The 16,882-nt window shown below is 64.9% G+C and overlaps 1 protein-coding gene across 8 annotated transcripts in view; it reads right to left on the bottom strand.

Moving 5' to 3' along the window:
- Positions 1-3,213: 3,213 nt before the first annotated feature.
- The window catches only part of BRSK2 (BR serine/threonine kinase 2), a 59,411-nt gene continuing 45,742 nt past the window's right edge, over positions 3,214-16,882 (bottom strand). For 2 of the 8 annotated variants that reach the window (XM_077115333.1, XM_077115336.1), the window contains 8 exons: positions 15,477-15,537; positions 14,538-15,111; positions 13,903-13,951; positions 10,932-11,055; positions 9,372-9,552; positions 9,196-9,285; positions 7,422-7,469; positions 3,214-5,880 (listed from right to left, as the gene is read on the bottom strand). In XM_077115333.1, coding sequence (XP_076971448.1) covers positions 5,861-5,880; positions 7,422-7,469; positions 9,196-9,285; positions 9,372-9,552; positions 10,932-11,055; positions 13,903-13,951; positions 14,538-15,111; positions 15,477-15,537 — 1,147 coding nt within the window. In that variant the 3' untranslated portion in view covers positions 3,214-5,860. Of the gene's footprint in view, positions 5,881-6,079; positions 6,256-6,287; positions 7,470-8,938; positions 9,034-9,195; positions 9,286-9,371; positions 9,553-10,931; positions 11,056-13,902; positions 13,952-14,537; positions 15,112-15,476; positions 15,538-16,882 lie in introns of those variants that run through there. The other 6 variants (XR_013157471.1, XR_013157470.1, XM_077115339.1 and 3 more) reach the window with 6 other exon arrangements.

The following is a 16,882-nucleotide window of genomic DNA, read 5'->3' as shown; positions in this document are numbered from 1 at the left end:
GGTGGGAGTCTCACGTCTGTCCTCGGCGTCTTGGGAGCCCAGGGCAGTGGTGAGCAGGCTCAGCCTGGCACTGCAGGGGGTTTTGGGCAGGGCCTGGCAAAGGTACACTCCTCAGGTGGGGTCCCTCCCCTCTGGGACCTTTGGGGTGGCAGCTGGGGTGGGCTCCAACCTGTTCCTCCTCAGCCCTGAGGAACTCACATGGGCCGGCCTGAGTGCCTCGGGGGCATCTGTGGTGTGCCAGCGGGAATGGCTAGCCGAGACATCCCTCCCTGAGGGGCTGGCACTGGGTGTCTGGGGCCGGGTAAGCAGCCCGTGGGGGCACATACCACACATCTCAGCCCTGGCTCTGGGTGCTGTGCTCTTCCTCCAGCTCCCCCGCAGGAGGTGAGGACCTGAGGGGCCATGGGGAGCCAGGGCTCCCACCTGCGGCAGGAGCAGTACAGCTCAGGGCTGGGCACACCAGACAGCAATCAAGTGTCCCCAGAGCCCCTGCGTGGCTGGAGGGACAAGGGCTCAGTGCTTGGGATGGGGTGTGGTTGGCTGGAGAGGCTCCACCCATCCTTGCGTATCTGCTGGGCATGGGTGAACTTGGGGTGGGATCAGCCTGCAGGCTCCGTGATGATGGTGGGGTCCCCTGCCCACTTCCTGTCCTTTCGAGCTCTTGGGAACTCTGTACCCCATGCCTTTGGCCCCATGCCTTTGGCCCCATCCAGTCTAGCATCTCCTGCTACCCCAGCCATGGGTTTCTCCAACTCGGCCCATCCAGACATACCTGCTACCAGCAGAGCCTTTCCCTGCTTGTCCTGCTCGGCACCACCATAGCCCTGCAACCTGGCTGGAGGCCAGCAGCCCTTCCTTTCTTTCTCTGCCTCCCACAGTGTGGGCCAGGAGCTGGCCCCTTCTGCTTCCCAGGTGTCTGTCACCCCACTGGGCTCGGGCCCGCCTGCCTTCTCTTCCCCAGACTTTGCTGGTCTCCCTGCCCACTGTCAGCACCTCCCCTCCCACCCTAGAGAGGTCTGCACGCTGATCCTGACCATCCTGCCTGCTCAGGCCTTGGGGGCTTCCCAGAAAGTCCAGGTGTGGGCCTGGCACACCTCATCTTTACAGCCCAGCCCTGCCACTCCTCCTGCGTTTCCTGCACCCTCCAGCCCTCCCTGCACCAAGGGTCAGCTGGAGGCTTTAAACTAAATTCCCCAGTGCAGGCACCAATCCCAGACCCCTGCCTCAGTCCCTGGAGATGGAACTGGCACCAGAATTGTGAAGGCTGCCCTTTTGACTCCCGCACACACTGCCCCAGGGGCTCCATGTACCACCTGATGAGCTGCTCCTGCCAAGAGCCCGGGCTGGAAGGCACCCAGGCCCTCCTCCTTGGAGGCAGGCACCTCGGGCTGGGGGCTCTGGGAAGACGGGCTGTTTGGGTAACTTGTTCCACCAGCAATAGGAAGCAAATGCGGATTTCAGTACCAGGAGGGGGGTGATGATAAAACAGAAAAAATATCAGTGTGGCTTTGGAACGGGGCCCAGAGTGGATGCTGGAAGGATCTTAAGGAGTGTGATGGAAAAGGCCAAGGTGGCCTTGTACAGATTGGGCAGGAAACGGGCATTGGTGCCCCTTCTGGCTCCAGGGAAGCCTCAGTGCCCCCGGAGGGCCCCTGAAGTTATGAAGGGCGGGCGCTCCGAGGGAGCCTGGTGTGGGAAGGCAGGAGCTCAGCTCAGCCACACCCTGCACAGGTGGGTGCCAGGCAGACAGGCAAGTGATGAACTTGGGTATTTAGCTGAGATGACTAAGTAAAAGCACCGGAGGTGAAACATGTTTTTTTGTTTGGTTCCCCCCTCCCCCCACTTTTTTTTTTTTTGATGCTTATTATAGTAAAATGCAACTGGAAAGAGGTAAATTAAGGGCAGAACTTTAAACAGACAGAAACCAGGACTTGATGATTTGAGAAATTCTTGGCCTGTCCAGATTGCATAATGTCCTAAAATTAAGAGATTCACTGTCAGGAAATTGTGCTGTAGAGAAAAAGCCAAGCCGAGAGAGTCGCTGGACAACCTCTTACTGTTCAGGTCGAGAGGCTGGAGCGTTTGGTCACATGAAGTTTCCGGAGAGACACGGCCGTGACTGGTGGAGCCTGGAGCCTGCTCAGCAGGAAGCAGAGGCAGCGGGGGCTATGGGGAGCCCTGCAGACCAGCCTGGCCTCAAAGCGCGTGAATCCCCATGACACACAGGAGAGCGCAAGCTTCTTGCCCCTTGTGCTGCTGCTTTGTGCTTCACGGGATGGAGAGGAGGGAATGAGAAGCTGATGGACCCCAGGTGTACAGCAGGGAACAGGAAGGCAGGCGCCTTCAGCTGCCAGCGTGGCCCCGCGGGCAGAGCTTAGAACCCTGAAGGCTCACCCCTGGCCTTGAGACCTAGTGGGGTCGGCCCACTGCATTTGAAATTGCTCGGGACCCGCAGTTCCTTCTACTCTTCTGTTTCCTGCCTCGGGAGCTGTTGCCCAAGCCTACCCACTGTGGTACCCTGGGAGCAGAATTCTGGTTTCACCAGTTCACAGCTAGAGCCTACCCAGACGGCCCATGCCAAACCCACCCAAAATTTCTATCGTTCAGATGATGGCTTAGGGCTTCTGAAGTGATGGCGTTTAGATGAGGGTTTGGACCTGGGCGAGACTTTGAGGGGCCTGAAATGGGGGTGAGTGTACCTGCCTGGGAATGGAAGTGCATCCAGGAGCCAGAGGGTAGACTGTGGCAGGTGGAACAGTGCGGCCTGGAGGGCTGCCCTGGCTCTCCCCACCGCCGTCTTGGCTGGCCTGGGCGGTGTCTGCACTGCTTGCCTGTGCTGCTGGTCTGGAGGACTCGGGCTTGCCCCTGCACCCCCAGTTCTGACGCTGCTCCACTGTGCAAGGCGAGAGTCTGCGGGCCCCTCTGCTCCCTCCTCAGCACTTAGGGCAGACTTCCAGCACCCTGGCGCTCAGGCTGGGCTGCCCCCTGCGGGCTCCCCCTCCAGCCGGGGCCTCAGTTGCGCACGTGCTGGTGGTCTTCCTCCCCTGTCCATCCACACGGACCCTCCTCTGGTCTGGCGACTGAGCAGGGGGCTGCAGGCTGGACCCACCACTTTCTCCTGAGGCTCCATTTTAGTTTCTACTTTGTGGGAAACATGTAAGGACCAACTTGCTTATGTAACACATGCCCAGAACACCTGGGCCATAGCGAGTCCGTACATGTGCTGTTCATATAAACTTTATTTCATATTGATAAATAGTACTATTCACTGTTGGTCTAGACCAGCTTGCCTTGGTTTCCATTACTTGCACCCAAGAGTGTGCTTGGGGCCAGAGGTGGGATAGGGGTGGTGGCAGTCCCCGAGCCAGAGAGCTGTGGTGACCCGAGCAGATGGGGTGCTGGAGGTCTGTGGAAGCGCCAGCATGTGCCTGTTAAGGCTGACGCCAGACCTCCAGCACTTAGGGGCCCCAAAGAGGAAGTCAGGAGGTAAAGCAGACACAGAACCCTGGGCTGGGCCCCGAGAGCAGGTGAGCGTGCGCCTGGCGGAACTGAAGGTGCCCCCCTCACTCTACGTTCATGCTGAATCAGCTGAGGCGTCCAGTCCAGCAGGTGAAGTAGAGCCAGGCCCTTCCAGTCTCCCCAGAGTACCTTCTGGGCACCCATCTCTCAAGGGCAGCAGAAGCCCCGCGGCCCCTCAGCAGATGCTCTTTCAGCCCTGGCTAGGCAACCACCTGTGCCTGCAGGAGGGCAGGGCTCCCAGGGGCTGCTAGCCTGGGCGCACTGGGCAGTGTCTGGGTACACGCTTGGTTGTTGGAACTGTCAGGGTACTCCCGGCAGCTGGTAGGTGGTCCAGGAAGCCCACCAGCCACCCAGCCTGCGGTGCTGGGGACCGTGGCCAAGACTGGGATCATGGCGCTCCCCAGCTGCTTCACCCGGGAAAGCAAGAGCGTAAGAGGCTAAGGCGTGGCCCAAGGGCGCTGCCTGGCTCTCTGCTCAGACCTGCCAAGGACTGCCACTTGAGGCTGCAGCTGTGGACTTGGGGTACAGGCTGGACCCCTCCTTCGCGCTGCAGAAGTCGTCTCTGAGGGTGTCTGTGGGGTCCACAGCCCTGACCCCAGCTCCTTCTGCAGCGGTGGTGGTAGTGACACCACCCGCCTGGGCCCCTTGCTTCCGGCGCCCCACCCAGCCTCTGCTCAAGAAAGGGGCAGGGGCTACTTCACCCTGCAGGCAGAAGCCCTCCCGGCCCAACACGCTGGGAGTGGACACGGCACCTGGGTTGGTCCTCCTTGCTGGGCGGGGGTGGTGATGTCCAAGGCCGACTGGGCGCTCGCGCCCCTCCTCCCATGCCCTGGCCCGGACGGAGACTGCCTCGGTGTCATTGCCGAAGGAATTTATTGTTCCAGAACTAAAGGTGCTCACAGTTATTTGACAGGGGGTACACTGGATGGGGCTCGTCCGTTTGCGTGGACTTCTGCGTGAGTCCGCGTGAGTCCGAAGTACAAAAGATGGTGGCGAACAAGAGGTATTGCTTTAGGTGCTCCTGGCCACGGGAGCCCCTTCCTGCTCGTGCCGTGTGGCTTTGCTCTCATAGGCGTTTAAATTTGTTCTTGGGACCTGAATCCCAGCCTGTGGTAGAGGTTCAGTGTGACAGAGCATTAAAATCCATACATGAGGGAGAGGAGGGGGCGGGAGGACACCGAAAGCAAGACGGACTCGTCACAGCAAAGCATGCAGCTCGAGCTCGCCGGGCAGCTCGGGGCCAGCGGGGCCTGGCTGGCAGGACAGAGAGGAGAGCGGGCGGGCAGGGGACAGTGCCAACTTTTTTTTTCAACTTTTTTGTTATTTTAATTAAAAAAATTCCTGCAGTGCCCCTGCCCTCCTGGGTGGGCTCCTCCCGCCCCCTGCACTCCTGGGCACATAGCCAGGAGCACCCCAGCCTGAACTGGCTGCTGCGGGAGGCTGTGCACCCACCCCTCCAGGGGCCTAGGGCAGCACTGGCTACGTCACCCTCTAAATATATATGTATTTATATGTGTGTGTTTATAGAAATAACCAAGAGCAGGAGACGGAAACACAGAGTCCAGTCCTGCCCAAGCAGCCCCCCACACCCTTTACCAAAAACAACCAAGAAAAAAAAGTTTATAAAAATATCTTGCAGGAATTCTTTAAAGTTTACAGCAGCTTGCCTGCCTCCCTGCCCACCCCCGGCATGTAGACGGCTCCGTCCGCAGAGCGCCCCTTGGCCGAGACACCGCCCCTGCCCAAGACAGACAGACAGACAGCTGGCAGCACGCTGCTGCCCTGTCCCTGGACAGGGAAGTAAAGGAATTCAGTAGAAGCGGTGAGTAAGTAACACTGGTCTCAGCCGGCCCCAGCAGCGCGGCCGCCCTGGCAGCAGGCAGAGGGTCCTGGGCCGGGGAGAGTGACAGCCGCCCCCTTCCTGCCAGTGCCTGCAGGGTCTCTCTCCTCGTCCCTTGGCCAAGAAGGGGCCTCACACCCAAGCGCAGCCCCCAGGCCCAGAGCAGGCCGGCGGGAAGTGGACGCAGACGACAGACAGGGCGGCGGTGCTGGCCAGGCGGCGGCGAGGCGGGCGGTGTCTGCTCCCACTGCCTGCCCGGGGGCGGCCTGGCCGGGCTGGTCCTGCCGAGCAGTCAGGTCCCCGGGGCCCGGGTCAGCGGCTGGAGGGGCTTCCTCAGGGCTGCGTCCTCCTCGCGGGCCATGCGGAGCTGAGACCGGCGGGGACCGTCAGCAGGCGGGGGCCAGGACATGAGGAGGAGGAGGGAGGGAGGTCGCAGCAGCTGCCTTCGGTCAGCAAGTGTCCGGCACGGAGCGCAGAGGGTGGCCTCGTGGAGGTGACATGTTAACTTTTCGGGATAATTCCTGGTATCAGAGCGGAAACAAGTGACGGCATCAGAGACAGACAGAAACAGAGACCGCGCGAGAGAAAGCGAGAGCAGGCACCGCGCCGGTGCCCCCTTTCCTTTCCTCCCAGGCTCTGCGACAACAGTCTGGATGGCCAGAACCGGGCGCCCGGACACGCGGAGTGGAAGGCGGCCACTGTCAGTGCTTGGGGGGGGGTCTAAGGCTGCTCGCGGCGGGCGGCGGGCGGCCCCGTCCTGGCCGTGTCTTTGCCCGGTGGGTGCTCGGCGTCCCCTCCAGGGCCGAGACCGGCGGCCGCGGAGTCGCCGAGCGGGCCGTGAGCCCTCCGCCTGGCGGGCGTGCTGGGGGCCTGGGCCGCCTGCCCGTTCTTCTCGTCTGAAAAAAGTTGTTTAATTACGTCAAAGAAGTTACCCAGTGGGCTGCCTGGGGACACAGAACAGGAGACAAAAAGAAAAGAAAAAGAAAAAAAAAGGGAGAGAGAGAGGAAGGGGGAGGGAAAGAGAGAAAGAACAAACAGACGAATGAACAAGGAGGCCTTCAGGAGAGAAAGAAGAACCCGCGAGATGGGGCACAGGGACAGGTGCGGCTGCGGGGTCCCCCGTGCCCTGGGGCTGTGCAGCCACGGCCTCTGGCAGGACCCCTCCTCCCTCGCAGGCCAGGCCCAAGCTCCGGGCACGCCCCCGCAGCTGGCCTTTCGGTCCTGGAGCCACATGGCCTGGCTCACCCCGACCCCCTAGACCAAGGCTCAGAGAGTGGACCCCTCAGGGGCTGGTGCCAAGCGGGAGCACAGGACCCACTGCCGGCCACCCACAGCCCAGCACCCAGCTGCAGGCAGGGGGAGGCCCAGGCTCGGCATGGACACGGAGGCCAGAGCAGACAGACAGATGGACAGACAGGTGGACAGTCATGGGAATGTGGGTGTGGGAGGGGGTAAGCAGGAGGCCGAGGGGGCGGGGGCAGTGTGAAGGGAGGCCATGGTCCCAGGGCAGGTCCTGAGGGCAGGAAGAGCAGCAGCGCCTGCAGGGTGGGGCGGGGGGCAGCAGGACCCCCTGTGGACGGGGGCTGCTCAGCCCGATTTCCTGAACCCAGTCAGGGCGGAGGGACAGCACAGGGCATCCCACCCACCCGTGGGCAGAGGACACTACACTTGGTCCCACCCAGCCCGAGGCCAGGGCCCATGGACGGGACCCTCATGAGTCTTTCTGGCAGCGGGCACAGGGACTCCCTCCTGCTCCGAGTACTGGGGTCCCTCTGGGATTAAGTGTGTGCACCTGTGGGTCTGCCCTGCCTCTGCCAACAAGTGGGGACCACCCAGCCACGGGAGCCACCTGGAGGGGAGGGCTGGGTCCCTGGGAAAAGGCCCAATGCCTGGTCCCAGTGTCCAGCAGGGGACAGAAGGGAAGCGGCTGCCAGGAACCCTACAGGGGGGCTCCGGGGACTGCGTGTGCCAGGCAGGCTGGCTGTGCCTGGGTCCTGGTGTGGGAGGAAGCTAGCGCCCAGTGGAGCTGTGGTGGGCGGCAAGTGGGAGGGGGAGTTCTTACCACATTTGGAAAGCCTCCCCGTCATCACCTCCATGCAGTTAGTGGGGTCTGCAGCACAGAACGGAGAGAGGAGGGAGGCATGTGAAAGAGCTTCCTGGGGGGCTGGACAGCTGCCAAAGCCTCTGCTGGGCGTTCAAGGGGCAGGGCCAGGTGAGCCTGAGCAGGTGGGTGGAGCAGGAGGGCCCCAGCAGGGCAGGGTGAGGGCTCCCCTGTGCAGTGCAGCCTGGGTGGTGGGGCCTGGCCCAGCATTTGGGAGCTCGGCCCATGTGCCCTGGGCCCAAGCAGACCTGGCTGGCTCCTGATTCCTGTAACTCCTGGTGCGCTCCTGCCTGCCCCTTTCCCCACACCCTGCTGGCCAGATGCCCCCTGGGCTGCCCCGCTCAGGCTGTGCCCACATGCCAGGGCCTGGAGGGGGCTGGCGGCTGGTGCGGTCTGCTCTTCCAGGAGGGGTCCCAGGCACGGCAGAGTGCCGCAGCTGGCTGTCCTCCCTGGAACCCTCTCCCCTCCCAGACGGTGCTGCCAGCTTCTGCCCACCTTCTGCACCAGACAGGGCTCAGGTCAGTGGGACACGAGTGCTGGAGGGTGGGAACGGGTGCTGGGGAGGGCGTGGGCATGTGGGGAGCACGATGACAGGGACCTGCCGGGTCTCCCCATTCCCAAGGTTGGGCAAAGGTTAAAAGGAAAGTGTCCCCTGCTTTGGGGCAGGGGCAGAAGTAGAGGATGGAGCCCTAGGGCTAGGCCCGCGTCCACCGTGGTTCCCAGGGTGCCTGGAGCTGAGCACAAGGCCCTCGGGGGGCCGGGTGAGGGTGCTTTACAGGGCATGGTTCCTGCCGTGCCAGGCCAGAGGCCTGTGGCTCCCTCCCCGGGACCCTCAGAGGACCAGGAAACAGGAGCCCCTGTCCCCAAACAGAGGGCTGCAGGGGGGCTCACCCACCCATGAGGCGAGAAGGGCCTGCTGCGGTTGGGATGAGGAAGGAAACGAAACAGACAAATGGGATGAGGGTGGCAGGAAGTGGGGGACGGGTGGGGCTGCCCAGGCCTCCGGCACCCTGAAGAGCCACTCAACAAGGCCAACCCCGCAGACTCGACCCCCGTGATGCGTACCCTGCTTTCCCACGCGCCTGCACGGGCTCGTCCCCTCAGGCGTCCTCCCTGGGCCCCTGTGCACACGCACACACCGGGCTCTGCAGCTCCAGCCTGGCCGCCCCTTTCCCTGGGGGCCCCTCTCGGCCCAGGATGAGGACCCCCTGCTCTGCCCAGGGCCTCAGGCCCCCTCTGTCCTGCTCAAGGCAGAACTCCCCAGTGGGGTGGACGGCAAGGCCGTCACAGGGAGTCAGGGCAGTAGGCGCCCCACGGGGGGCCAGGTGGTCCCTGAAGTTGGGGTCGAACATCCAGGGCCAGCGTGGGCATCGGGCCCAGAGCCCTCGGGGCACTAAGGCAGAGGGAGTCCCAGAGGCCAGGCTCAGCAGAGCACCTGCCTGCCTCAGCGCCCGCCCCGAGGTGGCCGGGGGCCTTACCTGCCCGCGTCAGAGGCTACTCTCGTAGCTGGTGGCCACCCTCTGGCCCTTATGCTCAGCGCCCCAGCTGAGTCCTGGCGCGGGCAGGGGCGTGTCTACAGTGGACAAGAGGCGCCTCTCAGTTTGCTGCGCTGAGCCTCCTGCCCCGGGTGCAGCCTGGGGGGCCTGGGGGGCGTCAGAGGGGGCCCCGGGGCCGCGCCACGTCCCTGATTCCCGCACGCTCCACCCCACCTGAGTGGAGCCCGGCCAGGCCTCACCTGTCAACTGCTGGGCTGACGGCTGGTCATGCGAGCTCAGCAGCTGGGCCTGGATGGTCTCCACCACCCTCTTGAAGCGGCGGCTGGGACCTGGGGAGGGGCAGCCGGTGGGTCACAGCCTGCACATCAGCCTGCCCCCACCCCCACCCCGCCCCGCGCCCTGGAGCCCACCACACCTGACAGCAGCGCGAATGTGACCGAGTAGACGCCACTGTCCTTCTGGGCACTGCCACCCTCCGAGTAGGTGATGTCCACCTGGAACTTGACTGGCTTCTGGAACACGGCCGGGCCCCCCGCTGACTTGTACTCGGCCCGGAAGCTCGTCTGGGAGACGACACTGTGGCTGAGGCTGGGGATCTGCGGAGAGCAGGTGGGAGTCGTGGCTGCCCCAAGCCCACCCACCCTCTGCTCCGCGCCCTGTTCCTGCTGTGAGATGGCCGCAGCCCGGGAGAAGGTGCCGGAGCAGCGCCCGAAGACCCCTGAGCCGCCCACCCGGGTTTCTCAGGAGGGCAGACAGGACCTGGGTGCAGGCAGGGGGGACCTGTAGTGAGCTCCGCTGCAGGTGCTGGGCTGGGAGTGGCGGGGAGTGGACGGGGGCGCTAAAATATCCTGCTGTTAGGAAAGCATCCTCCCGCCCGGGAGTGACCTGAGGGCTGCCAAGGAGCTCGCCCCGGCCTGGACGCGGCCAGGGGCCCTTGGTTATGCTTGGCTGCACGGCAGTGGGGATCGCCACTCACAGCAGGCCTGGCAGAAGCCCCCCAGGGGCTCACGGCTGTCCCTGCCAGCAGAGTCAGGTCCCAAGGCCACCAAGGGACAGAGGCCGACAGGGCACTGGCTGAACCCAGTCATGGGGAGCAGATTCTAGAGTCCCAGGATGGCCTTGCCGGAGCTGGGGACAGCAGGGCGGGGCATGGGGGTGACAGGAGAACCCCAGCCGCGGTGGGCAGCAGAGTCCCTGAGGAGGGAGGCCTGGGGCCCTGGGTCACCAGAAGGCTCATCCCTGCCATCCCCTACGGGCACAGCCAGAAGGGCAGAGGCTGCGGGGGTGTGAGGGACCCTGGGTGGATGGCTGCAAGCCCCAGCCGGGGCCTTGGCCCACACGTGGGAGGAGCCCCACAGCAGGCGCTGGCCTCTGCCTGTGGGCCAGGGGTCCGCGATCCCAATGTGGGGGCAGGACCCCTGACCCCCCTGGGCTGCATGGGCACCAATGGAGAACGTGTGCGTGGCTGCTGAGCACCCCTCGGAGACGACAGCATGCTCCCCCCCTTCCAGGCCCCGTGCCCCTGGGTGGGGGGGGGCTGCCCCTCTACCCCACAGGGCCCCGGAGTTGCTCCCAGCCTCACGAGGGACCTTTCCGTGCACGTCTTTGAAGCGTCTCTCTCCTCACAACCCAGAGACCCCCAGTGAGACGAAGGAAGCCCACCCAGGGCCTCAGGGCAGTGGCCCCCTCCAAGGGGCCATGGGGTTCACACCAGCCCACCTACCCTGGGTTCCGTCCTGGAAACCTCGTGTGGCTGCCCCTTGCCAGGGAGTGGGGCGGCCCCTGGGCCTCCACCCCCGCCCCAGGCCCCTCCCTCGCAGACCGGCCCTGCCCTGTGACTGCCGTCTGGGCCCCTCGCCAGGTGGCCCTTGGGGGCCGGAACGCCCAGCTGGGGTCTGTGTGAACAAACGTGGGAGCGAGGGGGCGTCCGCTCTGCAGAGGGCCTCGGGTGCCGCTGGCTGTGCACAGCGCTCACCGAGAGGAAAGCGTGTACAATGTCCGCCTTGATGGAGCTCAGCGGCTTGTCCTTGATCACCATGAAGATCTGCTCCTCCTTCTCCAGGCTGATAAAGTTCCCGAACCATGACTTCTTGGCGAGCCTGGGGGCACAGGAGGGGGTCAGGACAGCGCTCCGCTCAGTGCCTGCAGCCAGGGGCTGGGCCCTCGTCCTGCCTCCCCCCGAGCCGGGCCGGCAGTGCCTTCTGGAGCCCCAGCCCGGAGGGAAGGAGGAAGCCCTCCTGGCAGCTCCCTGCTGAAGCCCCCGGCTCTGCAGGAGAGAGAAGACCCCGCCTGGGCACGTGGCCGTCCAGCCAGGGAATGTGAGGACAGGGCAGCCCCAGCCTGGACTACCCTGCCCGGGAGAACAGGGCGAGCAGCAGCATGGGGGCTGCTGGTCTGCCTCCTCCCTCACACGGGGTTCACGGTGCAGCCCCCGCCTCCCTGCCGCTACCAGGGGTCCTCTTGCGGCCAGGACCCAGGTGGCCGCATCTCCACCACACACGGCCGCAGCGCTACCTCCCCTGATGCCCGGCCCCCAGTTTTCCACGCCAACCATCACCTGCCTCCATCTCATCACCCCTGCCTCGCCTGGGGTCTCCTGCCTGCAGACCTGACTGCCCACGCACTGGCACTCAGGGACCCCTCCCCGCAAGCGTGGCCAAGACCTGGGATGGGCTTCCAGCCACCGAGACCACTAGAGTGATGGCACAGTGTACCAAGCCAGGTTCCAGAGACTGGCTGCACAGACTTAGCGAGCAGCTGTGGGGGACCTAGGACCCTCTCCTTGACCACCAGTGAGCTCAAGAGAAGACCCAGCCTGGTAGAGTCTGGAGGCTGCAGCCTGCGGGATGCGGCACCCGCACCCCTGGCCCGCCGGACCCAGCAGCCAGGAAACCCAGTCAGGGCGGGTCGGCGGCCAGCACACCAGGAGCAGGTGCCATGGGTGGGGAAGGCTGCACCCGCCAGCGCTGGGGTGCTCCCTCGTGGCTGGCTGTGAGGCAGCTTCCTGGTGGCGCCTCCCGCTTCCTGAGCTGACATTTGGGCCACCTTGGCAGCGCCCAGGCCTCCAGTCTTCTGGAAGCGCTAAGCCAGGGCGGGCTCCTCGCACAGGCTGGGAACCCGGCCTAGTGGTGGGCATGGTCCGGGCCCTGAGCAGCCCCGCCGGGCTCCCCGCGTGACCTCTTTGCCATCCTGCTTCTCCCAGGCCTGTGCCCCGTGTGCAGCCCGAGGGTACCGTCCTGCCCTCCTCGCTTGCTGCTGCACCCCACTAGGGCAGGGCGCCCAGGAAGCACTTGGGTAACATCTGTGGGCCAAATTACGGAGTGGCCAGTGTTTCTGGAAAGCAGAGGTGTCCTGTTTCTTCCTCGGTGGAGGATGAGAACTCGGTGACCTGCTTGCCGTCCAGGACCCCGCATCTGAGGAAGGCTGGTAGCCAGGGGGCCATGCTGGCTTCCACGAGCAAGTCCTTGGGGCTCAGTTGTGACGGGGGGACCCGGGGCTGAGAGGGCCAAGGAACACCTTCGAGGGGCTCAAGAATCAGAAGAGCAGGAAGAGAAGGCTGCAATGGGTCAGCTTTTCCAAAATTTACAGAAATTGTGCCACAATTACGTCCACAGAGGTTCTGGGAACAGCAGAGAACTGCACTTTAAGAGAAGCTGAGAGTAGAATTAAAAAACGCTCCCTCGTGCCCGGCCTTCAGGGCTCGTAGCAACACGCACGCCACTCCAGCCAGCAGGCAGGTGAGACCCAAGCCAGGCTTGATGCCAGTGGCCACACGTGGACTTCCGTGGGGTGGGCTGGGCACAGAGCAGGTTCTTCCTTCACAGGCCCACGTGGGCTCACAGCTTCTATACCTGTGCCCATATACAAGGCATGGCCTCGCCTGCCACCATGTCCGTCCACGTGGCTCAGTCAGAAGGGATCCAACCACCAGGAGCAAATGGACGGGCTACTTGGCACAGGATCTCCAGGGATATCTCTTGCCTCGCTGGCACCAGAGATGGGGTGGCCTCAGGCAGCGCCCCGGAGACACGAAGGCCTCTTGGCACCAAGAGAAGCATCTTGGCATCCAGCTCAGCTGTGTCGGGCCAGCCGCAGGCTCAGTGGGCAGACGCCGGCCCCAGTAGCTGCTCCACCTCCCTGTCTTTGGGAATATTCCTGAGACCCTCGTTTTCCATGGTCTCCTGCAGCGGCCAGGGCCGAGCCTGGGCCAGGAGGACGCACTTGCACTGCTGGCTGCCGTCCTCCCACGGTGTCGCTTACAGGCGACCTGTGGCCCTGGCGCTGCTCTCCCTGCTCCTTGGGAGACCCTCTAAGCTCCCGGACTCTCAGCCCCTCAGAGCTCTACTCTGCCTGGGGAGGCCTGGGGCCTCTGGTCAGCTCTGCCCAGGGCAGCCCTCTTGGCTCTTCCCTGCTAGCTTGCTTGGAGCGGCCCTACGGGCTGTGTCTGAGCCCAGAAGGCCCGAGCAGACTGTGCCCAGCCGAGCCTGCAGCCACTGCCCCAGAGCCCTCCCTGGCAGAGGCCGAGCCCCTTGCAGGCCAGTGGCCCTCTTCCCCTGTGACCGTGATGTGGCGGGCCATACCGTCCAGCCAGGGCTCCCCATGCTGCCCCCTCCCTCGTCTTTGGCTCGTCCCGGGTTCCCACCAGGGGCTGAGGCAGCAGCACGAGCTCTCCCTCCTTGGCGCCTGCCCCAGCCCCCCGCTTTTGGCCCCACCCAGACCTTCAAAGGTCAAGGAGACCGAGACCACAGGAGCGGCCCCAGCAGAGGGCGGGGCTCTGAGGGGCAGGACTGGAGAAGGTGAGCAGGCCCGGGTGGCCCATGGGGGCCAGGTGGGCAGGGGTGTATGCTGGAGACCCCGAACACCTCAGTCGGCCCCGCCACGGCCTGCTGAGAGAGAGGTCCGCCATGTCCATGGGGGTCCCATGGGTGTCAGGCAAGGGCACTTACTCTGGGGACGACTCTGGGGTCAAGTTGGACATCTCCTCTGGCGTTGGAACTGCACATATGGCGGACAGGGAGAAAGAAGCCAGGTGACCCTCCACCCTGTGTCCCGCTCCGCTACCCTCTGCCACCCGAGTCACAACAGGGGCTGCACCCCTATATCCTGCTTGATGGGAAGGGCTTCCTGAGGGCACTGCCCAGTGGGCTCCTGTCCACCCAGGAGCCACAGGAGCTGCTGTCCCCACCACTGGTGCTAAAGCCAGCCAGATGGGAGGCTTCTCTGGCTTCCCACTGGCCCCAGGCTCCTGCCACCCCATGGGCCAAGCCCCAGGAGATAGGTAGGGCCCCATCCCATAGGCCTCCTGTACCCCACGCCACCTGCCCCCCACCCCAGGCTGTCCTGCTGGTCAGGCGTGCGGCCCGAGGCCTCTGCTCTGGCAGGTGCGAAGGGGCCAGGAGCAGCCTCAGGCTGTGTGCACACCAGACCACGATGCAGAGCTGGGCACGCGTGGCCCGGGCCACCACCAGGTCCTTCCTGGCCCCGCAGCCTGGCTGGACACACGCCCAGCAGGGAAGAAAGAGAGGGCAGGGCCCTGGGAGGCCCACACAGAGACCCTCGCCTGCCAGCAGCCCCTGCTCACCCTGCAGTTTCCGGCGGTGGAAGCGGGGCGAGCCCAGGAAGCTGTTCTTGATGGAGTTGAGGCGTGCTCTCCAGGGCACCCCTCCCACGCTGGGGCTGGATGGCGGCGTGGGGTTGGGTGTGCCAGCTGGGCTCTCCTTGGGGGTGTGGACAGGCGTCCCCTTGGGGGTAGGGAGGGGGCTGCCCCTCGGAGAGGGGTGAGGGGTCACCTGTATGGTAGGGACAGACCTGGCGTTTGGTTCGGCCCCAGGTGGCGGCAGCTGGGCAGGGGCCGGCAGAGCAGGAGGGCCAGGGGACAGGCCGAGCAGGGGGCCAAGGACCCCAGAGGCGGGCGGCCGGGACTGGGCACTGGCTGGCAGGGGATGGGACCGGGTGCCCTGCAGCGGCCTGTCGGGCAGCTTGCCCTTGCACGGCAAGGTCTGGGTCTTGGGGTTGGGCCGCGTGGTGGCCTGTGCAGCGAGGCCCCGTCCAGGGCGGGTTCCCCGCCGTGCCTCGGGCCCTGCAGAGGAGGCAGGCGGGCAGGCCGCACAGGGGCGCTCGGGGGGCGGCGGGGGGAGGGCAAACTTCCTCACAGGCTACCAGAGGGGCCGAGCGTGCACGGGGAGGGGGACACATGCACCCCCCACATGCACACACGGCACCCAGAGACCCCAGAGAAGCAAGCAGGACCCACGGCAGCACCCAGGGCAGCAGGCGTGGGGGGGAGGCACAAAAGAAAACAAACACACACAAGAAAACAAACAAAACAAAACAAAAAACATGCAGTTAGCGAGAGCAGCCCGTGCCCGCCCAGCAGCAGCAGCCAGGGGTCCCCGAGGGCGCGGATGCAACAGTGCTTGGGGGAGGCCTGAGAACGTCCGCAGAGGCCCTGCCCCTCCCACCAGCACCCCAAGGCCTCCCTGTCCTAGCCTGGGCCTGGCCGCGGGGGTGGGGCACTCACCCGGGGGCTGCTGAGGGGGCTGGTGGACAGGCCGGAGGAGGCGCCGCTGATGGAGCGAGACCTGCGGACACAAGGCGCGGGGTGGTCGCATCAGCTCCTGGCCGTTCTCCCCGCCCCTCCACGGGGGTCCAGCCTGGCCAGGGGCCCCCGGTTGGCCTCAAGCCGGGCCCTGCCCCCCAAGCTCAGGAGCGCCCTGAGGCCGGCCTGCCTTGCAGCTCTCCACGGCCCACCTGAGACCCTGCAGGTCCCCGTGGACTGCCGGGGTCACACAACCCCTCGACAGATGCCCACAAGGTAGCCCCAGGACAGGACGTGCTCCCGGGAGCCCCCCAGCAAGGGCCCTTCAAGAGCGCAGATGGATGGACAGATGGACAAAGCACAAGGGGCTTGAGAATCAGACCCAAACCCTGTGATGGTCCTGTCGGGCCCCAGGAGGGTCCACCGCCTCCGGGCCCTGCCCACCCCGGGCCTGCCTGCACACTCGACTCCAGGGTGCTGGGGCCACCCGAACACAACTCCCTGGGCCCCGCATCCATCCCCCCGCCTGCCAGGCCTTCGTGCCACACCAGCCCAGGCAGGCCTGGGGCCAGGCAAGCCTCAGGGGCACTGGCAGCGACAGCAAGGCCTCAGGACTGGGCCCGCCCAGGGGAGTATACTGACTGGACCAGGAGCCCGGCTGAAGTAATGGCACACGGCTGCCACCCCACATGCCACCCAGCTGTGAGAGAGAATGCAAATGCCCCTCAGCTCTGCATGCTGGCACTTGTCCTTAGACAAAGGGAATTGGAGGGGAGGAGGCCCAAGTAGCCACTGTAAAGAGGACAGAGGAAGGCGAAAGGCTGACTGCACGCCCACACCTGACCGCCAGCTGGCCCAGCCATGAGGGGTCCCCGCTGCCCACCTGTCACACTGGGCCAGGAGAGGCAGCCCCTGGGCCCACATGGGCACCCTGTCCAGCCCCAGCCACAATCCTGAGCTCCTGTGGGCTGGAGCCCTGAGAGCACCCCACCTCCTCTCCACTTGGCCCCAGGCCAGAACAGCACCCCAGAAGGGCAGCTGGGAGTCTGGCCTTGACAAGGGAGCCTGGGAGGTCCCAGCTGGTGCTGTCCAAGCAGCCATAGGCCAGGGGCCTCCCACCGACCTGACCAGGGCGAGCTCCTTGGTGCAAGCAGAAGGAAGGAGAGAGGAGCGGGAAGTGGGAAGCCGCCCCCACAGCCTCCGCTCTGACCAGGGGCCTGCAGACTAAGCTGCAGCTGCGCCAGGCAGGCAGGACTGCAGAGCCCTGAGGCAACCGGCGTGGGAGAAGTGCAGGGAGAAGGTATGGTGAGGAGAGGGCAGGGTGTGGGGAAAAGGCAGAGGGCAAGGAAGCTGGGAGGGGTGCAGGGGGACAGCTCTGCAGGATGAGG

Source organism: Tamandua tetradactyla, chromosome 9, assembly GCF_023851605.1.
Source record: "Tamandua tetradactyla isolate mTamTet1 chromosome 9, mTamTet1.pri, whole genome shotgun sequence".
Classification (NCBI taxonomy): Eukaryota; Metazoa; Chordata; class Mammalia; order Pilosa; family Myrmecophagidae; genus Tamandua; species Tamandua tetradactyla.
This window is presented reverse-complemented; position numbering and strand designations above follow the sequence as displayed.